This window comes from Lutjanus erythropterus, chromosome 23 (genome assembly GCF_056507025.1).
Source record: "Lutjanus erythropterus isolate fLutEry1 chromosome 23, fLutEry1.hap2, whole genome shotgun sequence".
Lineage (NCBI taxonomy): Eukaryota > Metazoa > Chordata > Actinopteri > Lutjaniformes > Lutjanidae > Lutjanus > Lutjanus erythropterus.
The window spans coordinates 24,199,750-24,226,371 of record NC_139339.1 but is presented as its reverse complement, the minus strand read 5'-3'; the positions used below and the strand labels follow the sequence as shown (position 1 = coordinate 24,226,371).

Genomic DNA, 26,622 nt, shown 5'->3' with positions numbered 1-26,622 from the left:
AAAGATATCTATCAGAAACTCTGTAAATCACCATGAGTTGAGTAGCCAGAGGAAATCAGAGGTAAAACCAGAAAAGATGTGACTTTCCATCTCAACAGAAAAAACTCAAAAGGTGATGGACGTGTCCCTTTGCTTCTTGGGTGAGCTGCACCTGGAGCAGATGACTACATAGATTAAAGAAATCTGTGACGAGTTGATGTCATAAATATATATGTCAGAGAATAAAGAAAATAACAATAGTTCTATTTTAAAGCTTTAAATCTTAAGGACCCATTTCTATGTTGTTAGGGGTTGAGTACCACAGTAACGGTAGCAAAGTGAGAAAAGAGACTAACATTTTTGGTACTGGCTTGTATTAGGATTTGTTGACCATAAGTAAAGTAAAGAATGGCGCCCACTTTATACTTAAACATGAGTTTGCTACATCACCACTTGTGGATCTAATGTGGAGCTGAAAAGTCCACTGAGAGATGGGGCTTTTGTGTAGACCCTGATTGTATTTGGGCTGGGCTGTGTTCACAGGGCAAACTAATAACATAGAATGTTCGTTATTTCGTTGGAAAGTACTCCATTGGGGCCTTTGTCCGTGGCCCTAAACAATGTCCCCACTCCTCCACCCCGTCTCACCTCAAGTATGTCGATGAGGACATTCTCCTCGGGCTGCTTGGTGCTGCGAACATTTTCCAGGACAATGGAGTAGTAGACGCCCTGCGGGTCCGACTGGTATAGGTTATACGTGTCCGACTGGTACCACTCCTGGAGGGCGAGGAAGACTTGGTTCTCATCCGTACTCACTATCTGGACATCCTGGAGAGAACAGATGGAGGGGTGATGGGAGAAAAGAGAAGATTTTCTGAATCAGTGGCGTTGGGATTGAAAGAGCAGTGGAGACAATAGAAGAGAAAACTAATAAAACTGAAGAAACAAAAAGACAAATAATTAGATTGAAAGAACTGATACAACAGAGAGAGCTTACAGAGTTTAAAAGATCAATGCAGGAAAAAAATATGTATGGTAAACCATAAAATAAATAAAAACAGCAAGTGAAGCTGGGTAGGGAGAAAAAAAAGAACAGAGAACAGATAAAGCAGTAAAGTCTGATTCACAGAGAAGTTTGACAGTAACTGTGAGCCGGAGAACATAATCCGATAAATACAGAGCTACAGAGTCACAGAAACAAACTGGGGGAGATAAGGGAACACTTTACCCATCGAAAAACTGTTTTTGGCAGCTTAGAAAACTTGTTAGGTGTTCTTGTCAAAGCTCGTGAGCCTCCGATGCAAATGGCTTCATCACTCATGAAAGACTGTAACGACGGCGCAAAGAGCGACTCAGCACTTTCTCTGTGTTAGTGATTACATTAACATAACATTTGAAGATAAAGCCATCAGAGCGCGGGGAGAGTGACCGAGAAGGTGTGTCTCTAATCATTGACACTGTGCCATCTTGCTTAGAAAAAACACTAGAGCTCAATTACCCTTGGATTTATGGTTGTGGCTTCAACTAATAAAAGTATTGAAAGCTGTGCACTGATCTTCATATTCATAGATGTAGTGTTTCTGAGTCACCAGGCAAGCTGTGCGCATATTGCCCGGAAGAGATGTACGCCACAAATAAAAAAAAAAACAAGGAACAAAATTGTACACATGGCTCAATTCAGTTTCAGATTCATCTGGGACGTGGGCTTCCCAATATCTACATTTCTCAGCCCAGTGCATCCCTTTGATGTATTAAGGTTAGGGTTAGCGTTAAATTGGATAATTCTGCACCTCATACTTTATGTCAGATTTGTTTAACATTCAGTGCCAAAGCAAGAACTAATGCCAGAATAAGTTGATTGTCAATTACAACCCAAAACGATATATTTTACCAGTGGAGTGTGCTAGCAGCAACAGGCTTAGCAGACCAAACAACATTGTGCAGGTCACTTGATATAACTTACATGACATTACATACGTAAATTTACAATTTACATTATAGTTTGGGTTAAAATAACTGCATTATGTATGTCATGTGACCGAAATTATGTTACCCGTGCCAAAATAAGTTACCTGATAAATGTTTTTTATGTTGTAAAATGGTCTTAGTTTGATTTGGTTTAGGCACAAAAGCGGTTAGGTTTAGGAAAAGATCGTTGTCACATCCACAACAAAATTTTTGATTTCTCAAAACTTAAAATAGCTCTTCATTTACTTTTTGTTCCACAAAGGACTCAAACCCCTCGGTGAAAGTCCTGTGCTTGTCAGAGAAATCCATTGACCCCAACTCCAAATGCAGACTTTCTTGTTCTTTAGATCCTGTCATGTTTAATATATCCAGCAGGGGGTGTGCCAGACTAAAAACGCATATGTCAGTTGGAATAAGCTGCTTGCACTTTTCACCAACACGTATGATTTTCCGGTGAGGATGGGCTGTTTCATTCACAACACAGCTATATCGGCATTTCCCTAAAACATTACTTGGTCCTGAGGTGGGAAATTGGTGGTACAGATTTCTTTAAATATTGATATGTGCTCCCATTCACACACGACCACATACAGGAAATGTTCCTGAACATGTCAGGGATAGACTGCATGTGTGAAAGGAGCTTTACAGTATATCTGATGGAACGATCTATGGCGTGTCACTGCACTCAGAGGACACAAGTCTGAGCTATGGCAGCCAGTATGTCAGTTGAACAGTTGAACATCCAGTCAGTCAACAGCCAACCAACCACTCCATAATAATGTTACTATAATATCGCTAAAGTCAGTCATTTGTTATGCTTTTACAGGAAGAATTGTGCAACACATGACCATGCAAATGTGACTCTGAATGAGTAAATAATTGTGCAGGTGCCATAATGACAGCATGTTGTTTGAGTTCAAACAGGAATATTCCACCTCATTTACTTTTCCTTTCATCTCTACCTTTCCTTTCTCCCTTCTTCTATCCCCCCTCAAAGCGCTGGGCTGTATAGCCTGAGTTCACGGCTGACAGCTCGGCTCAGGCTGCAGTTTGGAGCTTGAGGAGGAGTTGGCACTGAGAAGTGTGCCAACTTCAACTCCTGCTGCCTTTTAACATTCAGCGTCAGCCCTCCACCCACAAGAGCAGCTAAAACATAATCCTATGGTATGGAAGATGTGTTGAGGTAAACAAATGCAGACAACACTGACTGAACACGTGTACACCAAGCACATTTTAATGCTATACATGCTGTCTTTTTACTCCTTTTTATATGATTTGATCAGCTTTTCATGTGAGTCAAGACCAAAGGCTAGATCAGAGTACTTGGTTGGAAGGCGTGCAGTAAGCGGCCAAGCTGAGAATCATAAGCAAATAAATTCCTTTTTGCGGCGTTGGCAAAAACATGTACTGCTAAGGTCTTAATTTTGCATGGAACAGGATCCTAAGAAGGCAAATAGCAGCGGAACATTCTTATTTCGCAAAAAGGCATTGGTGAGTCCCAAGAGTACAATTTGACAAAGATTCTTGCAAGTCTGTTGCCTGTGGTCCAGCAGGCTGAGATAATTTGACCAAAATATCAGTCTGTAACCAGAACTTCCCATTCCCATGATCTTACAGACGGCCACTTTGGCTTACCAGTTGCAAATTATGATTGCTCACAATTTAACGTTTGGTGGGAGCATCACTCATTGACCACCCTGACAGTCACTCACTCACTCAAGAGTGATCCCATTTGCTGGTTTCCCTTTGGATATGAACAGTAGTCTCAGCTCAGCTAGTCTGAGCTGGACACATGGGAAACTGTCCTCACAAGGAAAACAACAGCATTTGTTGTTTGTCCAAATGCCAACCTCGTGACTGTCTGTTAGGAACACAGGCAAAAGTAGCACAGCATTGTTATGTAGTACCACAAAATATTTTAGGGAACAGTTTGTGTGGATGGACGAGTAACAAGTGTACAACTTCAGAACTGATTCCTGTTGCTTACCCATGACAGCAGTCTTTCTTTTCCTTTATTTCTATTATTTTCACTAAGTCAGTAATATTATTATGGTCCATCATTCCCCAAATTGATAATCAGACCAAAATTGATAAAATTGATAATCAGACTAAAATCTTTTGAAAAGAAACCATGTCCATGTAGGTTTGGGATAGAAAATTTAAGGACTTGCCTTTTAATGTACAGATACACTCCCCAAAACACAGAGATGATGATTCTGCACCCCACAACTTACTGCATTTCCCATATCCTCGTATGTCTTTACTTGTGGAGCGCTTGCACCTGAGCCTGCAGTTTGCACCTTAAATTTACAGATCAAACGCAGCAGCCAGGCAACATGTTTGAACATTCTTCTATTCTGTTTGAAATATGTGAATCCAATACTGAGCAGGATTATGATGAACGACAGCTGAAAGAAGCTTTTCTCCACACTCAGTGAGCTGACGTTTGAAAACACGTACTTAACTGGACGGATTTGGTTGAGATGAGAAAAGACAGAGATGATTCAAAGAGGCTGCTTTTGTAAGCTACGACATGTAGAATAGTAACTCTGTCTGAGTGCATGAACAAGACTAAGGCGGCTTGTTAAACTGGTGCTGTAAAGAAACTTCAAAACATTAGTTTTCTTTCTGTAACCAAAGTCTGGGAACTACAGAAATGTTCTGAAAGGCTTAAATCAATATTCAATTTTAGAAACTTTTAATACTTTCAACAAATGTGTTACAAGCACAAACTCCATCCCACCACCACTTGTAAGGGTGTAAGAGCACAGATGGTGTGAGTTATAAAAGGAAAAAGAAGCACAGTCCAATAGTTGAAAATGTGGCATCACCATCAAACAGTCCACTGTGTCTTGAACTGGATCCCAGTTCACCTTTAACTGGTTGACAAACTGGTGCCAGAAGCAAAAATATAGAGCCAAAATGTAGAAGACAATGAAACACTGCTGTGCAAAACTTTCTGCAAAATGTAGTCTAGACTCCAGGATACATGTATTCTCTTGTCTATACACACAATAAGGGTTCCAAAAGGGTTCTTCCTGGAGGGATTAGGTTAAAAAACATTTGCTTCTGAAGAACCCTTTATTTCCAGAAAGAGTTTGTCAGGGGCTCCTACATAAGACTAGGGGTTCCAGTAAGTACCCTTTAAATCCTGAGAACCCTTATGGAAGACATTGTTCTTAAATTGTTGTAATTCTTCTTTTGGGAAAGGTTCCTTGTACCACAAAATTAAAGGGGTCTTGGTATAACTCCTTTGATGAGTTCTAGATAAAACTCTTGGAATATAAGTGGGTTCTTGGTAGAAACCCATGTTTGTCACAGGTTCTTTGTAAAGAACACTTTTTCGTAGAAGTAGTACTTGGATCATTGAAATAATTAAAGAACTCTTTCTTCAAGGGTTCTTTGTACTACAATATTAAAGAGTTCTCTGTAAAATCTCCAGAGGGTTTGGGGGTGGTTCAAGATGAAAGTCTTTGAATATACGAAATGGTTCTTCCTGAAGGGCTGAGGTTATATGTACAGCCATTTGCTTCTGAAGAACCCTTTCCGAAGGCCTTTTTTTCTGTGAAGAACACTTTCTGATAGAAAGAGTTCTTGGATTGTTGAAATCTTTGATGAACTCTTTCATCATGGGTTCTTTCATTGGAACCCCCTTGATGGGTTCTACATGAAATCTTTGGATGATAAAAGGGTTCTCGACTGAACCTCCTGGGTGGCTCCTAGATGAAACCCTTGGAATACAAAAGGGTTCTCACTAGAACCCCCTGGGTGGTTTCTAGATAAAATCCTTGGACTATAAATGGGTTTTCCCCCTTAGGTGGGTTCTAGATAAAACCCTTGGAATATAGAAAGGTTCTCTGTAGAACCCCCTGGGTAGGTTCTTGTTACCACCCTTAGAAGGTCAGAAGATTCTGGATAAATCCCCAGAGAGAGGGTGGTGTGCAAAGGTTCTGGGTGAAACCATTGCATCATAGGTTTCCCACCAGAAGCTCCAATTGGGGGTCCTGGTCCTAGGTATACCCAGGAACCAAAAGGGTTCTCCCTTGGGGACAAGCTGAAGAAGCCCTTATGTTTTGAGTTTGTAGCTTTATTTCTAAGAGTGTGGAGTCAGTGGTATTTGAGTTCTGCTCCTGCATTCCACCACAGATAAAGTAGTTAAATGTATCATGATAAGGGCAAGGGGAAGACAAATGGTCATGGGAAATCTCAACATCTGGCAAGCCACGCCGTGTGTATTTTGAAAATGCCACCTGTTTGGCTTCAAGTTCATTGTCCTTTACCCTCTGGCTGAAGCTTGAAATTGCTGGATATCTTAACCAGTGTCCCTCTTATTGGTGCAGCATCGCTGAGTGCCCTCTAAGACAAATACCCCCCATCCATCTCTGTCAGGGCCAGCAGGGCCACAGTCACCCCAGAGACGAGGGCCACTGCTGGCAGTGAAATATCAGAGATCCTGGACCAGGAAACTGCATGAGCCACTGGAAGCAATAACAACCCACTCTCGGCTATTTCAAACTTCCCTTGACCTAAACTCAGCATGGTGTTAATAACACTAGAAAAGGCAAAGACAGACAGAAATAATGAGATGGTGAAGGCTAAAGCTCAATTTACACTTGAATTGAAACTGTGCAGAGACACTCAAAAATGTGGCTAAGTGCCTTATGCAGGGCAGAAATAAACCACAACAATGAGTGAAAATAAGCGACGTGATTAGTCATCTGTAAAATATCCACAGTAGCAGAAACCCACACAGTAGTATGAAAGCCAGAGAGAATGAAACGAGACACAAGGGCTGCTACAGCAGAGCGGAGGGTGAAGGTGAAACAAAGGAAGTGTGAAGTGAAAAGGTGAAACAGATGTTGGAGTACTCTACTGTATGTTTTTGAACATCTTGTCTTACTTTTTAATATACTGCGTTTTATTGATGACATTATCAAATGTGCTGACGTGAAATGAGATAGCATTCTCTATGTAAATACAAAAGTTTTTGGTAGACTGGCTATTAATCAACTTAGCCTTGTAGATCCCAACAGTATATCATCCATCTTTGTTGTTCATTATGCTTTATATTGTGTTTAAGTGTTGTCATTTATCTTGCAGTTATACCTACTTTCCAACAAACTACCTTGTTTACGTCTATGGATTATTATTGAGTTCCCGAAACTTACATGGTTTTGGATGTGCCGAGGGCCGCCCCCTGAAAGTCAGCGAGTCACATCATCAGTCCAAGACCCCTTTGTCTATTTTTCAAATTGAACATTTTTTGGTCAATAACAGGATAAAGCGGACAGAACCTTACTGACCCATCTTAAGTCCTGCCCCTTTTTGCTCTGTGCTCCAGTAAAAGTTTAGCAAGCTGGGTACCCATTGGAACCTCATTTAACCTAAGTTCATTCTTCTGTCCTGTTTCCTGTACTTAGATATGCTATATTGAAAAGAAAACCAAATTTTGAAGATGGTTAAAATATTGCAGGAGGACCTGTAAAAATGACACGCTAAGGTTGTTAATGTTAGTTGAACACTAGCTAATTAGGTAGCCAATATATAACCGAAAGCTGATTGGTTACATCAAACAGCTGTTATGTTTGCAAAACAGTAGCTAACAAGGTTGCTAATCTAATCGTTAGCTGTCTGGTTACATCTGAGCTAATGTTATTTTAAAAAGCTAGCTAACTAGTTAGCTAATCTTCAATAATTGTTAGCTAGCTAGTTAGCCTAAATTACCCAAAGTAGCTGACAGCGCTGCGCTGCAGCAATGAAGAGATTTGATACCTGAGCTATAAGCGGGCTGCAGACTTTTACTTTGTCTGACTGTGTGGAAATCTGATGTTTGCATATCCCAGGTGACGAAGAAAGACATAAAAACATGAGGCAAGCTAAATCATGAGACTCAAATAGGCTGATAAAAGAGTTTAGTGTGCCACTGAACTGAAAAAAAGAGGGAATCTTCATACTGAACAGCCAAATCTGATTTGACTGACTGATTTCTATCAGCTATGGATAACATGGAAACAAAAATATTACTGTAAGTGAGGTGGCTATGACACTTCTTTATCCCTTTTTCCATTTTCCATACACCTTGGAAGTAGGTGAGGTTGTACCAGAAACCCCCACTCTGCTTCTCCAACATTTTGCCTTGCGATGCCGCTCTGCCCTCAGGCCCACAGCCACCCCAGTCCAGTCCAAATTAAGTAATTTCATTGTCCTCTATGGTAACATATTAGACCATGAATTGCCCCTTAACAAGCCATCCTTGAACTGTGATCACCAAGGACTTACTGTTATTACAATTACTGCAACTTGATTAAGTTAGCTTGATATGAGATATACTGGACTGGGAAAAATAATACCCACAGCAATAATGCCAATAGAAAAGTTTTCACAGAACATAATGTGGGGTTGTGCTGAATTTTTCCAATATCAATGTTCTCTTTAATGATAGGGTTGTTTTTTCTACCTTAATTTGGCGTGGCTCTGGGGATGGCCATGTCTGCCTTTCATTCTGTTAGTCGGTTGGTCCAACACTTTGATCCTGGATGAAATATTTCAACAGCTGTTGGATCAGTTGACATGAAACTAAGTAGAAATTCATGGATCCTAATGACTTTGGCGATCCCCTGACTTTTTATGTGTAGCACCACCATGAGCGTTTTTGTTAGCTGAGTAAAATATCCCCACAACCATTAGACAGATTTCTGACCTGCAAAACTATTACTTCTACTTTGTATTGAGTGCTAAATAGCAACATGCGAATAGCATGCGAATACAAGATGGTGAACAAATAGCTGTGTATAAGATGGCATCAGTTGTAGCTTTAGATTTAACTAAAAAAGAGGGAATCTTCATACTGAACAGCCAAATTCACATTAGAAAGATATTCCTCGTACTGAGAAAAGTATTTTATCTGATATTGAGAAGAACTTGTGCTGGTTCATTCCCAGGCAGATCTAAAAAGGTACACCTCATCCTGCCATTCCAGGGGACTCATTCATACTCCACTATATAAAGCCTTTCGCAATCGCAAAACCTTTGCTACTTTGTAGCCTGGGTTTTAAATCCATTTATCTACACTGGATTTACCATTGACTTCTTGAAATCCAGAGACCCATGGAAGATTTTAAAACAACCCTACATGCAGGCAATAATTTCATCATTTCTTCATTTGCCTGTGAAGTTTGGCTGAATTTGCCAACACCACACTGTTTAATGACTGCTGCCCCCTAGGGGACATTTTAGTTTGGTTCAGGACAGTATCTGCCTGTTTGGACTAGACTTTTCACACCCCAGTCAAACTAACAGTGTCATAAAGGTCAAGACTTCAAGCTCGGCCCCAGCTGTGTGCTTGCTGAGTGCTGTACCTCTTACCAAATTCCCATGTTCACCAGTGTTTGACATTCAGTTTCATGCTAAAACTATGATACATTCTTGACATAAGAAGAGGATTTAAGAGAGACCCCTCCAGGTTTTCCTTTAAATAGATTAAACATCATTGCCACCTTCTTATTGCAGCACTACAGAGCCGTGGTACAAACTGGTGTGAAGAGTGTCTTGCTCATTTCATTAAAAAATGGACAACATCAGATGCCAGATTTCCCCCGGCAGTCAGCTGTGACATAATAGCCTCTTCACTGTGCTCACCCTCACTCAGCGGCGTTGAGCTCATTTCCTTTCACACTCTAACAGATCCCATTAATCATTTAAATCCTCATCATGCCCCCTGGACATTATTCACACTGAATTCTGTAAAGAGGTCTTTGATACAGTCGGCCCACACATTTTACCTTTCAGAAAAGACTTTGTTGGCTTCTGGCACCATTCAGCTTCCTTTAAAATACCCCGTTGAAGGGATCAATCCTTTCAGCAATTGTAGGCATATTTCCAAATCGCCCTCTTGTTATAGTTGTCATTTTACAACTCTGACAGACCATCAGGTGTCAGCGGGCAGTAACTGATTTTGATTGTTGATCTGACACTGTGCTGTGAAAATTGAAGACATTCTTTTTCAAGTTTGGTTCCTGGACGCAACATTACGAACTGTACTATGGCGAAGGAATTATGTGCCCTACTCTGCCTCTGATTGGCTAATACTTGTTACCTTTGATGGTTGGATTGGTTGGCTAGGTTCAGGCATGAGGAGGGTAGGTTTAGGCATGTAGACTGATGATTGGGTAGGGCTAGGATAAGAATATCAGGGTAAGCCATCAGGGGCCTTGGACTCCAAGTTTGACGCTGACAGCCATATAAGTTTTCACATTCTCTAAACTACTCAGATTGGCAATACAACAATGCTTCCACTACAAAGACTGTTAAACACTACTGTCAACTTATGCTTGACTCAACTCAACTTGTGTACTGGTGATACCAGCTTCTGTATGTTGTACTCAAATGAACTTTTACCTGTATACCAAATATCAAAAACATCACTTAAAGGCTTGCAACAGTCACTAGACAGGAAGTACTGTATACTCTCTAGTTTGGTCTTGCACCAGGTCAGATAACCACAAGTAACCTGGAAAAAAATGTGTGGAATATATGGGAACACTTAAATTTCCAGGTCCCATAATTTCATGGTAAATAGGTGGTAATTACTTAAAAAGTATTGACAAATTCAGTTATGATACTTGCTAATTATCACAGATTTACCATGAATTTTGGGGTAAATTTGAAGTTAATTTCAAAGAAAGTTCAAGTATGTGAAATGGTAATTATCACCTACTTGCATGAAAATGACACTTGCAAATTATCGCATACTTACCATCAAATATGGGGGCAATTTGTGGGTAAATTCAGAGAAATTTCAAATATGTTGCTTCTGTAATTATCACCAACTATGTGAAAATGGTACTTGCTAATTATCACATACTTAACTATGAAATTTGTGGGTAATTTCTAAAAAAATTCAAGTATGTTACTTGGTAATTACCACCCACTACTTGAATATGGCACTTGCTAATTATCTCATAATTAACCATGAAATTTGGGGGTAATTTAGAGGTAATTTATGGGTAATTTCTAAAAAAAAATATTACTTGATAATTACCACCTATTTCTGATGAAATTATGGCACCTGGAAATTGAAGTGTTACCAATGATTGTGCAAAAACCTGCAACACAACCTTTGACCCTGGGATGCCACTGGTCCAACAGAGATTTATGCTAGCTGCTAGCAAGTACATCAAAATGGATAATATAAAGGCAAAAATAATTGTGATGATGAATACCAAATTGGAGAAAATCATGGGAGAAATCAACTGACAACTGCAGAGGCAGAGGTATTGTGCCAGTTGACAGATACTATTCCAAGAGAACAATACTATTTGTGGGAGTCATATTAATGGGTCAGTTAATGGGTGAGTTAATCGTCTGTAATGGGTCAGTTTTGATACTGAGATTTACCGGAGTGTTGGGTTTGGACCCGTGCAGGATTCTGGTTGGCAAGTGTTAGGTGTGCAATAGGACAGTAGTGAATTTTAATACATTGATGCCATCAACCTGTGATGACTTGCATCAAGACAGACAAGACACAAGAAAGCAATTGGTATTGCTCTTCAAAGGCACATCACACTAAGCTAACTGAAGATTTGAATTTCTGGATGAAACTGGAATGCCTCTCTCTTTTAAGCACAACCACTAAAGTACCACTGAGCAAGACATTCTATCTGGTCTACTGGAGCTGACTGTGCACTGAGGTTGTGTCATGTTACTTTGTTAAATAAAGTGTTAAAAAGACAGGAAGGTGCTTACATCCTGGGTGATACACAGCAAGAGGCAAGATGGAAGCAGAGCAAAAAGGGACAATTATTACCTGTGATTTCACAGCCCAGCAAGCTGTATGCATGTGAGTGTTATTCAGTGCATGTGTGTGTGTGTGTGTGTGTGTGTGTGTGTGTGTGTGTGATGTGTGTGTGTGTGCTTAATCCATAACTCGGGTCAGGTCTCGCAGGACAGAGCCAAACTGCTTTCTCTGATGGCCTTTGCATTTTTCATCCTCCAGCCTTTCAATTATTCACAGTGGAAAAACATGGCGCTCGAAACACTCCCTCCCTCTTTCTCCCACACACACACACTTTCCCCTCCTCTCCTCCCTTCTGTCTCTCACTCCTTCCTTCTATTCCTTCTCTATGTCTCTCCCTTGTCCCCCCTCTGTGTTGCTCGACCTAAAAGCTTCGCGATGTGTGACCTATCTGCTCACCCAAGTAAGAGGACACATGTAGGGAGAGGGGGAGACAAGAGAGAGGGAGCAACTAGGGCATACTTAAACTAAACACACACTTGCACACCCACACACACACACACGCTCATAGACCGCCTTCCTGCCACACCTAATCAAATTGATCCCTATCGTCTCTACTTGTTGGAAAGAGAGCAAGTGTGTGTGCATGTGTGAGTGTGTGTGTGTGTGTTTGTGTGTGTAATTCCATCCCTTTCACCTTCCTTGAGGATCACTGAGTACTGTAGCTGAAGTAGTCAAGCAATTGAGGCATAAGATCTCTCTAAGTGGTGGGCTAGAGTCGAAAAAGGGTAATTCTATACATTTCCTGAAGAAAGAGAGAGAGAGAGGGACAGAGAGGGGGAGGGAGAAAGTGCGTGTGTGGTCATGTATTACTTATGTTGTGGGGACATTTATATGTTTACAAACTCTCATTGTGGGGACAAAACATAAGTGCCCACAATGTAAATCATTAAATTTTAGAGTGAAGACTAGGGTTAGGGTTAAGCAAGTAGTTGTTAACGGTGGGGTTAGAGTAAGTCTACAGGAAATGAATGTAAGCCAAAGTAATGTCCTCTGCAATAACAGAAACACAACTGTGGTTACATTTGTGTGTGTGTGGATACATATTACTCATATGCATTAGGGTTAAGGCTTGGATTAGGGTTAGGCAAGTACTCATTAGGGTTAGAGTTACGCAAGTATTCGTTATGAATAGGGTTCGGGTAAGTCCGCAGGAAATTATTGTAAGTCAAGGTAATGTCCTCTGAGGTGATTGTGGGGACAAAACACAAGTATCCATAATGTAAATCATTAAATTTTAGAGTGAGGACTTGGGTTACAGTTGGGTGTAGAGTTTGGCAAGTAGTGGTTATGGGTTAGGGTTGTTGAATGAATCAAGGTTAAGTCAAGGTGATGTCCTCTGAAGTGATGGAAGCATCACTGTGTGTGTGTTTGTGCATGTGTGTGGACATATATTAATCATATTGTGGGGACATACATCTGTTTACACACTCACATTGTGGGGACTCGCCTTCCTTATGGGGACAAACTGGAGCTACCTGTCATCATTACATTTTGGTGTGAAGATTTGGGTTACTGTTAGTGAAGTAGTTGTTATGGGTAGGGTTAGAGTAAGTCTACAGGAAATGATTGTAAGTCAGTGTAATGTCCTCTGAAGTAATGGAAACACAACTGTGTATGTGTGTGTGTGTGTGTGTGTGTGTGTGTGTGTGTGTGTGTGTGTGTGTGTGTGGAAAACACTCACACAGTCCTCTCTGACAGAGTGTCAATGGCAGTGATTGTCTTAAAGCTTTTCCTTTCTTAGTTTAAGGCTGAAAAATACATGAGACGTCTCCCCGGGCTCTGCATTCAATCAGCGCAGTTCAATAGCACTCAGGCTGGTGTAGCGCTAAAACGGCCCCCTGTGCCGCCGACGCTGACAGCAAAGGTTCCTCGTCTTGAATTGGAGTGGAGCTCATTTATCGTCTTTGCCTATGTCAGTGACACAGGATGCGGCTGGATCAATGCTTCGTGGTGAATATTTTATGGGAGCTATCGCGTATCAGGCCTGTCGCAGGACTAATTTGGGGACAGGTACTGTACTAACATCTGACACCAATGAAGAAGAGGGGCATAGTGGTAAGAATGTTTTAATAGTGCAGTTTTGAATCCCTAGAGTGAAGGAAAAGGCTTAACCCTCAATTGCATGTATTGGCTTCTTAGGAAGCATGTAAACAGGTGGCACCAAGTCATTGTTTTGTAAGTTGAGTCTCAAGTCTTTGCATTCGATTCTAAAGTCAAGTCCCAAGTCAAAGACAGGAAAGTCTTAAGTCAAATCCTAAGTCAAGACTGATTAGTCCTGAGTTAAGTCCTACAGTAAACTTTGTTGAACAAAGTTGTAAGTTGTTGTGTCTATGTCTAATTTTTGTCCCAAGCATCTAATTTTTGATCCATGAGTCAGTGTCACTCATCCCAGTTCAAGACAAGATAGTCCATAGTCAAGTCCCAAGACAAGACAGACAAGTCCCAAGTCCTATACCATCCTCACTGATTTACAAAGTTACTAAGCTAATGGTAGCTCAGCATTAGTTTGCTAATTATGCTAATATAAACCTCGATGTTCTTTGTGCAACTTCAAATGTTGATAGCGAAGTTGGAAGTTGCTGCATCCCGTTTTTTCTGAAAACTCGTAGTTTTTGTACGGGAACAAAATTATGTTTGGTATCATTTTTTCCAACTGGAGCTTGGTAATGTAACATTGGTTCTTCATGGTGTGCTTGCTAACAATAATTGATTCAGTAAACTAAGGGAAATAAATTGATTTTTAATTAACAGACTTATTCATCTTTGGTCCTTGGGGAAGGTATTTAGTATTTTCAAGTCAAAAGGCTCTAGTCCAAGCGAGTCACTGGTGTTAAAGTCCAAGTCGAGTTGCAAATCTTTGTCAAATCCACACCTCTCAAAGTTGGTAAACCTGAAATGCTGATACTGGGCAGAGAAGTCTTGACGTGTCTCCTGGCTTTGAGTACAAATGTGCAAAGCTTTGTAAATGTTCTGTTGCTGAAACACAGCACTCAACTTTGAAAGTTAAGACATCAGAGCTGGGCAACTTCTTTGACTGTCTTTAAGACTTATTTGAAGGCAATGCGCTTTACCCCAAATTTACTCCAGATGTGAGTCGCTAGTAGTGCGTAAGAGCCACAGATGTGTCCATCCATTTGATCCATATCAAGTCTGACCTCTGCAACTGTTCAACCAGCTGTTCTTGCCCATACTGTTTAACAAAAGATAACACTATTGCTTCTACTTCTTGATTCATTTATTTCATTTTTCGTTTATTTCATCTATCTTTCTCTAGAATTGCTTTTGACCTAGGGGATTTATATGTAACAACATCATCATGCAGAAACCTCCATCAGGCCACATGGGAAAATGTTTTTAGAAGCTTGTTTAACCTGTTTGATGCTAAAACATACATACTCCAAACAAAATATGAGTGTATAGATTTGAGTATCCTACATCCTACACTGCTGGGAAGCTAAATAATGATACAAACCCTAAAAAAAGAAAAAGAAAAACATGCATCTGATTGATCTATGTGATCCTACATGTAGTAGTTAGTGTTAAATACTCTATGTGTTGTGTATTTGTTTTTGAAATCTTACCTTTGGCAAGGCGTACTTGGGAAATCTCATTTGGACGAACTCATTGCGCCGATAGGACACATAGTGTTTGGTGCGATTCCCTGTGGTGACCTGTGAAATGGACAAAACACAACAAAAAACATGAGTTTCAACATGGGTAATCTTTTCTATGCCTTGTTAAAATTGAACAATTTTGGGCATAAGTCACAAGCAAGTTTCAAGTCTTAATCTTCAAGTCATGAGCAAGTTGCATGTTACTGTGGTGAAAACCAAATCTAGTCAAGTTGAGTACCTGCAATAAGTCAAGTCAAGTCATTGTTCAGGCCAAGCAAATCAATAGTCAAGTTAGCTAGTAATGTGCCTATGTAGTTTAACTAGTTAAAAGGCCATGAATCAGTCCTTCAGTTGTCCTGTAGGTTAATGATATGTCTTCTCAATAAAATGCATCAATGCATTGTTTCTTGCCAACATTTGAGCAGCCAATAAGTTAGCTAAAAAGGCACATTCACATTGTGTCATCACTTTTTTAATTGGAGATCTTGTATACTGCTGTTCTCTTCTCACTAGTGTAGACAAAAAAATCCTTGAATGCAAATTTGATTTATTTTGGACAAACCCCTTTCATGATAGCTGCCTTGTGCACTTGTCTCTACTGATCTGCCACATGGCAAGTTGTCAGGTTTTGCGCATTGTACTAGAAATCATCCCATTATGTTTCAAAAATAAAGTGGAACTTCTCAGTAGGGCTGTAACTAATGATTATTTTCATCATTGATTAATCTGTTTACTACTTCCTTGACATCCTCAAATGTCCTCTTTTGTCTAGAACCCACAGATATTCAGTTTACTGTCATAAGAGGGGTAAAGAAACCACAAATATTCACATTTGAGAGGCAGAAATCAGAGAATTGGACATTTTTTTTAACTGAAAAAACAACTCAAAACAATTAATCGATTATCAAAAAATCAATCAACAATCGATTAATCAATTAATCATTGCAGCTCTACTTCTCAGTATATAAAAAAAGCAAAAATAATACCAAAAACTAATTAAGAACAAGTCAAGTCATGTATGTGTCCGTGTCAAGTCTCCTGAATACCAAGTCAAAATCAAGTCTTTTATAAATTTAGTCAAGCAAGTCTCACAAACTCAAATCATGTGACTCGAGTCCTTCACCTCTAGTCTTATATCTGCTTTTCATTAACATGTCAAACACACACAATAACACAAATGTGGATTCATTTCAAAAGCGCCAAAAGGAAAACAAAAAAGGAGAGGAGATGAGAAGTGATATATACATGGAGAATAAGGTAATCAGACTGAGGAACAGAAAAGGATGCATCCAAACTCTGTTATATATTTTAGGATGTTGTTTATGTCAGTTTAAATGAAACACAAAAGTGAGTAGTGTCACTGGGTTCAAGAAAATTTGAGCTGACTGAATGCTTTTATTTTGAAAAATGCGATAGAGAAAAGCTTTTATTTTCCAGAAGACAAAAGCCGAAAAAAAGAATCCTTCTTCAGAACGAGGTAGTCAACATCCACCATTGTGCAGTCGCTGAGTTAAGGTGCAGAGTTCACCATCTGCTGTTGGTGACTCACACCGTGCTGAAAGGTAAATGTGAAAAAAAAAAAAAAACCTCCCCCGCACCGTACAGACCTTGGCATCCACCTTACAAACTGGGACCTGTGGGTAAAAGGCTGAATCATGCTGCCCCCCCCTGCTGGGCTAGCTCATCCGAAAACTCACAAGGCACTGAACCAGAATACCCAAACAGCTGAGGCTACGTGTTAGCGGAGGAAGCTGGGTGAAAGAGACAGCGTTGGTGACTGACAGTGACTTAAACAGGACCTGAACGTGTCATATCCCGAGTGATGGGCTCAGGCGCCCGCGTAACACTCTGAAACACAGTCCCTGTCACCGCTTGGCTTTTTGTAAGGTGAGCAGCGCTTAAACTTTTAGAGCTGCTGCTTTCAAAATCTGACGGAGAACTTTGTATTCAGCGCTTCTATTTTGGGCGTTGTGGGAAGAGCTTTTGTTTTTTCCTCCTCTCGCTCTCAGATATCTGAGCCTCCATCGTCGGTGTTCAGATTGAGCTGTGATTACAACCGTCGTCTGTGATTGAAAGGAGCAGACTAGCGCGGCTTTTTTTTATGCTGAACAGTGATGAAAAAGTGATGAAACAATGAAAGCCATTTCTAAAAGTAAGAGCCCCTGAAGGAAGCGCTATCGACCGTGTTTTCAAAAGGAATCGCTTTCTAAAGAATGGCTGGCGAAGTGGGAGGAGACGGAGTGTGTGTGTGTGTGTGTGGGGAGATGAATGTGTGAGCGCCAGCACTAACACTGCATTCTTACCTCTGACTCTGCATATTTCTGTACTGCCTCAACATCTGATGAGCACCCCAAGGATCTGGCTTCACCACTGACATGTGTATATATACACAGTATGTGTGTGGATTATCTGTCAAGGGTGCAGGTTGGGTTTCAGTGAGGCGAGAATGGAAATCAAATGCTTCTCACATCAAATTGAAAGGAAATATGTGTGTTAGTCTAGCAAATAACACACCTCTGATTGGCTACACCCTTCCAGGTGTTTCAGGCTAAACACTAACATCTGCCTCACTATGATTCTAAAAGGCACTACAAACTAGACTGACTGACTCAGCCATGTCTTCTTACATCTTTAACATAGTTTTTGTCTTGTTGCATCTTTTACATCGTCTTATACATCTTTTTTTGTCCTGTTACATTTTGACATCTTTTAGCCTTGTTACGTCTTTTTGTGGTGTTATGTCTTTTGCGTTTTGTCTATTGATGTCTTTTTTGCCTTGTTATGTCTTTATTGCTGTTGTCTTGTTACGCCTTTTACATCGTCTTGTTCCGACTTTTATGTAGCTTGTCTTGTTGCATCTCTTTGTCTTTGTCTTGTTACACTTTTTGTCTTGTTGTGTCTTGTCTTGTTATGTCTGTTTTCCCTTGTTATGTCTTATGTTGTTCATACATCTTGTTATGTGTTTCACATCATCTTTGTCTTGTTATTTCTGTTTGTCTTGTTGCATTTTCACATCTTTTTAGTCTTGTCATGTCTTTTATGTTGTTGTTGTCTTGTTAGACTTTTTCCATTGTTTGTCTTGTTGCTGTTGACATCAGTCTTGATATTGGGAAGGTGGGGCACAATGATGCAAAATAATAATAATAATAATAATAATCCATAATTCCGCACAAATACATTAAAACTAAAGTAAAGTAACAGTTTCATGGCTGATGGCTGCAGCTCCATACTGGTTAAAAGTTTTCATTACAGGGGAACTAATTGTCCTCAGGTAATGTCACCTGAGTCAGCGTCTGCAGGAAACAAAGTTTGAAAATAAAAATAAAAAAATCTGGAGGATTGGCCAGACCAACGTTCACTGGAAAAGACGTTCACGTGTCCACACAATTTTCCCTACATCTGATATCAGTGGGTTGGTATTACTGGGAGTACTGGGAGGATAATCCCTGGAGGATAATGGAGCAGTTTATTGTTTCCTAATAAGGATTTAATTCTTAACACATGCATACATACACACATTCATATACATGCACAATACATCCACAAGATATGACTATTCTATCCCACTGTAGGGACTGCGCTCTGCTATAGCAGCTCATGTATATTCTGCTGTTATCACATGCAAATGGGATTCAGCCTTCGGCCTCCTCAGAGCGTACAGTACTGTACTGCGTGGCAAGTCAATTATAGACAAGGCGAGATTAATTCTGCACAATGTCCCGCATAGCAATTCTTTTCCATTTCAAGCCGACGGTACTGTATGTTATCTGAGCAGCAGAGTTTATCAGTAAGGAAGGACGCAGCCTCGGTGTGTGTGCAAACACAACCACAACTGAATAGATACACTGACAGATACAACATATGCACAAAAATGCTGAATGATGATAAATAACAGGGGAGAAGCAGCTTTAAGAAAGACAAACTTAAAAGTACAACAGCATAGCGTTAATATAGTAATGACTATATTCACTTTGAGACATTAGCGTGATTAAGAAATAAGAGCTTAGGGAGCTGCTATTGTCTAGCAGACTTTACAAGATGAGGGGAAACTCTGCTCAGCTGCTTTCAGGCACAAAACTCATTTTTCTTTCAGAGCACGTGGAGCTCATGGAAAATTAAATCCACACGTGTGTATCCATAGTGGGGGTGCAAGATTAGAAGGGCAGGAAAATTTTCATTTAATTGACACCTGGAAGTGCAGTTCCTGCTACACAGAGCTTTCAATCATGACCAGTAAAAGCTATAAAGCTCAGTTTTTATTGCACTATTATATATCAAAATATTACATTGTGTTCTGTGGTTTCAGCGGTGAGTGACAGATAAACGCAAACAAAGGGTAACCATTTACTACCATTAGAAACTGAGTGTAATTAACTGGTAATTACCCTGATGAGCCACCGTCAGTAATCAATACACACACTATTAAACCATTAATCAGACCAGTAAAAACAACCTCATTACACTTTAGCAGTTACCTTGCAGTTCTGTAGTGGTGAAAAAACACAGACCAACCTCCCATGAAGAAATATAACATATTAACACATACATAGGTGTCTGCAAAAACTCAGAAGACTAGAAACAAGATAAAAGGTGTCATATGTCGACAGCCGCCTTATTAATTTGGCATCAATATAATCCAGAAAGAAAAACTGTATTTCTATACAAGCTTAGTGTTTTGGATTTTGTCCCATCAACTCACTACCACACACTGTTGGTTATCTACGCTGCTCTAGTTGGAGAAAACTGTGGGAATGAGAGATGAAGAGTTTCAAAAATTTAAAAGATTTCTCACTAAAATATGTGTTGAATTAAACAGTCTCATAGCACTGTTAATTCACTTGTTTATGTTTTAATGGTTTAATCTAAGCCAGGCCATACGATGACAGCAATACATGGCTTAGTAGTATACAGTTGTTAAAGACCCCATGCAAAACCCTGCTTTTTTTTTTTTTTTTATCTTGTTAACATGTCTATGTGGTGTTTTTCAAGACATATGAGGAGTGAAATATGCAGTAAATGCCATGTATGAGCATTTCTTGCTTTGAAACTGCAGTGAGCAAGGGTGGGCTGGGTATATGACGTCACAAACCTAAGGAACCAGTCCCTGTGATAGAAGCCGAATAATGCTAGTTAACGTGATTAGCTAGCCAAGTGCAACTACTTAGGGCTAGAAGTAAGGTCACAATTTATTACTTCTTGCAGAGCATTTTATATTGTTTAAAATGTGACTGGAGGTGGACTTTAACGCACTGGTTAGTACTCTGTATTGTTGAATACACACGTTCAGGTTTGGGAATTGGTATCAGGACTAACTTTCATGCCTACATTACAGATGACTGATTGCTGGACTTTTTGTTCTTTTTTGTTTTTGCGGTGGTGACAAAGATTTTGCCTTGGCGTGGCTTGGATGTTCAAGATAGAAAAGTTGTATGATCAAAAAGTGGGGATGCCAAAGTGCTCACCCATGTCTATCCTGTTGATTCCACTTTGCACGGCACGTCTACGTCATGGTTTTGATCCATCGTCCACATGCTTGTATACCTCCATCAGCAGCGTTTCAGAAGTATTGCCCACCTGATTATGTTGACTCAGATTTTGTCCTTTTTCCTTGGTTTTTGTCCTTCCACCATGGATAAGCAGGTTGCATAGTTAAATAGTGCCTTTTCTGTCTGTCTTTACGATCACGAGTCTGTATGGGGTCTCTTATTTTGAAAATTGACCAGATTTTCTGTTTTATTTCTGTGTCTGGCTGCCTGCCTTGCTTAATCTGCTCTGTGCAGTCTGATGCAGCATCCGTCAAAATATCCTCGCTGCCATATTTGGACCAATGTTGAGAGCACTTCCAGGACAGACTGCTGGTGGAATCATTGTATAGAATGGCAGCGATCTGCTCCGATGGATGTGGCGTAGCCGTAACGCGACGCCTGGTGTAACCTAGTTGTAATAGTAGGGGTGCAGCTGCTCTGTTTGCACTGTTGCTCAGGAGCCTGTGTTTTCTTTACAAGCGACCCCATGGTCTCAGGAATAAAGAAAAAAGTCTCAGGGACGAGATAAGGGTGGAAAGATGGTTGTGCAAAGCATGTGATGTTTAGATCTACACTAACTGAAGACTCGTTCAGTTAGTGTTGTTTCGATGTAAATGTTGAGAAGGATGTGTGGTCCTCTGTACAGGATTGGTTTCACAATATAAGGCCATTATTTACTACTTTTCTGGACCTGGTGTTACACCTCAACAGCTGCTGCATGAACACTCCGTAGATTATCTCTACTTCCAAGAAAAGAAATCTCTGAATAGCAAAATAAAGCTCTTTGCATCTCTGTGTGAGATGAGGCGTGAAAACAGTTTTTTCTCCCCTCACTTCTATTTCACTACAAGAATTCAAGAACACTCCACTCTCCCTTTTCCCTCCCTTGTTGTGGTGTTTTTGTTCGCTTACCTTGACAAATATGTAGTCGTCCTGCACCAGCAGAGAGTTGTGGTCGATCTTGCCGAGGAACTGAGCCGTCACCATTTTGTCTGAACAGTTCTGGATGAGACAGGTAACGTACAGGTAACCTGCAGAGACACACGGGAACAGAAGACAACGCTTACTGTTGGTAATATTTATATAGGTAAAAAAGTGTTTATACACAGCGGTACAATACATTTGACATGAAAGAAGAATTTACTTTTTGATATATTCCAAAATATATATATTCCATTCCAGGATATCACTAAATATATTATTTATGTCTTGGCTACCTGTTTACTCATCCCAATATAGCTTAAAGAGATAGTTCTGATTTTTTAAAGTGGGTTTGTATGAGGTAGGTTATTCTGAATATTCTGAACAATATTCTGAATTTGACATGGGTCACATAAGCAGCATATTCCACTTCGATATTTTGAGTTCAGCCTTATTCTGAATTTAGCATTTTCTGATTGAGACGTGTGGGATATGTCAGTATTATTCATGTTTTAGAAGCAATCTTTGGTTGTGCATACAGTGCAATCCAAATATTTATTTATTTATTTATTTTTACTGCAGTTGGCAAGGCTGTGGTAGAAATGCATGTATATAAGAAAAGCCTTTTTAAATATTTGTTGGATATCAACAGATTGGTGGAACAACTTTTTGTGCTCGTATCGCAAGAAGATGGTTGATCGAAAAAAAGATGGAGGCTGTGTTTTCAAGGTCAAACAAGTCGGCCACCGATGAACAACTTAGAAAAGATTACTATTTTGATGTGAAGAAGCAAAATGGCTTCACTTTTCCATAATCAGTATACACGGCTGCATGTGAACAGGCATATTAGTGGGACTTTCTGCAGTTATATAGTCGAAATATTGCTTTCTCTCGCTAAACCGGACTCCATTGACAAAAGCAGTCATTTTACCTCACAGAATACATTAAATGTAAAAGTCTTTCACTGTGACTTGGGTAAATCCAAACGAACTTACACACAGTGAAAATCACACATTTACCAGAGGTGGCAAAAGTACATACATTCTTTACTCAAGAAAAAGTACAAATACTTCACTGAAAAAGATTGTTACATTATATTGTTTACCAGCTGATTTTGTCTAAAAATTGTCTGTCTTTGTCTTTTTACATCTTTTATATTGTTTTTGCTTTGTTATGTCTTTTACATAGTTTTCATCTTGTTATGTCTTGTTACATCTTCTGTCATTTTCTCTTTGTTACACCTGTTACATAGTTTTTGTCTTGTTACGTCTGTTACATCAGTTTGTCTTTGTTACATCTTTTACATAGCTTTTTTATTGTTGCATCTTTTTTGCCATCTTGTTACATCTGTCATGTGTGACATACACTGATGAATACACTAAGGAATTGTGTTTTCTGTGTGTTACTGTTTTGTCCGTTTAGATTTAAATCAGCCTACAATCTACACTACAAACTGTTTGTACTTAACACAAACAAACTGACAGATTGAGGCTGCAGTAGACCAGCAAGTTCTGTTTTCTGGGAGATAAAATTGCAGATTTCTCCAGTGAAGTTTGGTTTTGCGAGGGAGAGTGATATTTGGCTTATGCAATGGTGGTTTCCAGTTGGTAAATGACTTCTGACAGCGGGGTAAAGCTGTGAAAAATACCAAATATAGTGTACATTTAAACTAATATTGATTTTTTTCAAACTGGGGGTGTGTTGGCAGCCGTCTACCGAAGGTAATACACTAAAAAGTACCTCATACAGCCCCACCTCAAAAAAAATCCAAACTATCAAAGTTCACGCTTTATTTACTCATATTATAAAACATAAATCTCTTTGCTGTATACCATAAAACAAGGCTGTGGACCAACATACATAGACAGAAAAGAGGAGGAGGTAGAGGACATGGAAGAAGAGGAAGTATGGGAGAAAAGCGGGCGAGTAGAAATATTGAGACATCATTTTCCAAACTCTATAAGATATGACAGCTTCCCCATAGACATATAGCCGTTCTAGCATCCAAATGGCCAGGAGGGATTATCCTCAGAGAGACACACGGAGAGGTTAGCGCCTGTTGCAGAGCTTACCCAGTATTGAATTTCAACCAGCAGCTGCATCAGCAACATTGCCTGCTGAAATTCAGCCGTTATTCTCCTCCCAGAGGTGACAAGTAGGCAATAGAGAAAATGCTCGCACACACACTCGCAAGCTGCACCCATACACACGAGGTTCAGAAGTGAGCCGCTGCAGCAGATGTGTACCGCACAAACACATGGATGACAATACTTGTTTTGACCTTAACTTATTCACCCTGACTTTGACTCTCGCCAAACACGAACTGATCTGACTTAGAGGCTTACCAAACCCCTTTAATGGATGAGACGTTTACCAAACTGACTTTGATGTGAATCTTTTAAGAAGTTATTGTAACTACATGCAGATGTGGCTGCGGTTTGGAAACTGTCATCCAACACAGGACTGCAAACCACACAGGGATTTAGCCTCTTGGGGGCGTGAATGTGCTCAGCAACTTTCATGGAAATCTGATTATTAAATTAAAAGATATCACATGTGAAGTTGACATTTTAAAAAAAGGGTAGGTGTGTTTTTAAACTCCGTTTCAGTATTGTGTGAAAAAATACCATCAATTCTCACAGGGTTTGCATTATCATGAAAAACAATGAAGGCTTGTCGCTTTAAAGAATAAAAAAACATCTAGGGATTTGGAAATACCTGCACTACAATAAGTCACATGGTTAATTCAGCATTCCTGGGGGTGCTGTGCTTCAATTCAGCAACCACAGCCCTGATTTCATCAGTCCAAAAACAGATTAATATTACATTCAACACTTGCCCTGGGCTTCTTTATTTTTTCTCTAACAGATCTAGTAACAAACTATTTCATGATGCTCTGAATTACCCTTTTTTTCCATCAATGCTCAGCAACCATTGATGGAAAATATAACTTTCTGCAGATTTTTCATCTTGGAAAGATGGGCGTCCACAGTGTACATGACTGGTCACGTGATCACATTTTCAGGCATGTTGATATGAACATAAGAGATAATTCCTGCAACAGTGGTAAAACGTGTGCATGGATTGAGATTGATTTTGATTTTGATCTAATCTAGTTTTTAATCTAGTTTACTCTTGTAGCCCATGTTTAGCTAATTTGTCTTACCTTTGTGTGTTTTAGCAAATCCATCTTACTCTCGTAGCCCATGTTTTAGCAAATTTAGCCTTCTATTGTATAGTTTAGCAAATCTAGTTTACTATTGTAGCCTATATTTTAGCTAATTCAGCTTACTGTTTACTTTCTATTGTATATTTCAGTAAAATAGCTTACTCTTTAGCCTATGTTTAGCTATTTTAGATTACTCTTGTATGTTATAGCAAATTTACTTCTTCAACATACAACACACAACAAGAAACAATAGCCAGCTTTTGGGATTGGCTCTTGGCTGGTCCTTCGTGCTACCTATTGTATTGTGAAAAATGTTCTTCAAACATGGTTAAATCTTTTTTTAAATAAAGTTCTTGGGGGCAATATGGCAGCCACCCCACCTCACTCCTTGGAGCCTTACAGTCCTACCTAAAGATGCCAATGGTAGGACCGTAAGGCTCCAAGGAGTGAGGTGGGGTGGCTGCCATTTTGCCCATTTAGCCTATTTGTGTGACAACATGAATGCTACCAGAGAATATAAACAGACACAATAAACTCCACTTCATGTTTACAGAGTCTATCCTCTTCACTGACTCTGTACTTTTCTTCCTCTTTTTTTCAGAGGTGTCTGGTCTAACAAATGGACTGGCTAATTTATTGAAAAGCCTGGACATTTAATCAAAGCAGCATACGGCGGAGAACTCATTAAAAAACCATTAGATTGGGCTAAATGTTCAATTGCAGCGTGTGGCGCACACACTTCTTCATGCTACTTGCTGTCCTCACACACCTGCAAACACATTCACACACCAAGCACCCATGCATGTGTTTTCCTGCACCTGTGCAACTGAGATGGTGTAACAAAGAAAACTGTACAAAACAGTGACAGATAAATAAACATGGATGACTAAAATCTTTAATAATTTATTGCAACATACTGACTGTATGGTGGTCAGAGTTGTGTTGTGTGCACTGTGTGCATTAACCTAGCATGAATATGGAAGTTTTATTCATTCAAGTTAATGAACTTTCAGTATTTATTTTCAAAACACTTGACACTGTAAAATAAAACTGTATTTCATTAGTAGTTGAAGTAATGTAATATTTCAAATGAGTCCTATTCAGGTCTCTATTTCATTGATGGCAGTCTACTTTTGTGGAATAGAAAAATTTCTGACGTCATGATGTCTATGTGTTTTTCAGATTTGGCTTCTTCCTGCAGTTGAGCTGTTTTCTCTTGGTGATTCAGAAATGTGAGACAAAATTATATTTTGTGATAAAATAATATATTATACTAGATTTATGGTCCACCAGAACTGGGCAAATTCTGTTGTTTTAAGTTTTTGTAAACTCAGTCAGGCTAACATTAAGTCATGCTAATGTTGGCAATTACATTATTTATATTTAACAAACTAAAATAACACACTAATGTTACAATAAAAAAAAAAGATTTTCCTGAAACTCAATACAATGCTAAGAAGCAGTGTTTTATTTTTGGATAAAGCAAATAATTGAGTTGGAAAAATGGAAACTTTTAAGTTGACTTAAATTTCCATTTAAGTTGCATTAGTGCAAAATGTTGATTTGAAAGTAGTCAGATTTATTAGCTTAACTTGATTTGAAAAAAAAAAAAAAACTTAATTCATTTCTGTGTTATCAAGTGATTTTTTT

The 26,622-nt window shown here is 39.4% G+C and overlaps 1 protein-coding gene across 2 annotated transcripts in view; it reads right to left on the bottom strand.

The window, feature by feature from the left end:
• The window catches only part of sorcs2 (sortilin-related VPS10 domain containing receptor 2), a 441,732-nt gene that overhangs the window by 45,060 nt on the left and 370,050 nt on the right, over window positions 1-26,622 (bottom strand). For both annotated transcript variants that reach the window (XM_084711712.1, XM_084711713.1), the window contains exons 7-9: window positions 21,795-21,913; window positions 15,325-15,414; window positions 628-807 (exon numbers count right to left, since the gene is read on the bottom strand). In XM_084711712.1, the coding sequence (XP_084567838.1) occupies window positions 628-807; window positions 15,325-15,414; window positions 21,795-21,913 (389 nt within the window). The remainder of the gene's footprint in view (window positions 1-627; window positions 808-15,324; window positions 15,415-21,794; window positions 21,914-26,622) is intronic.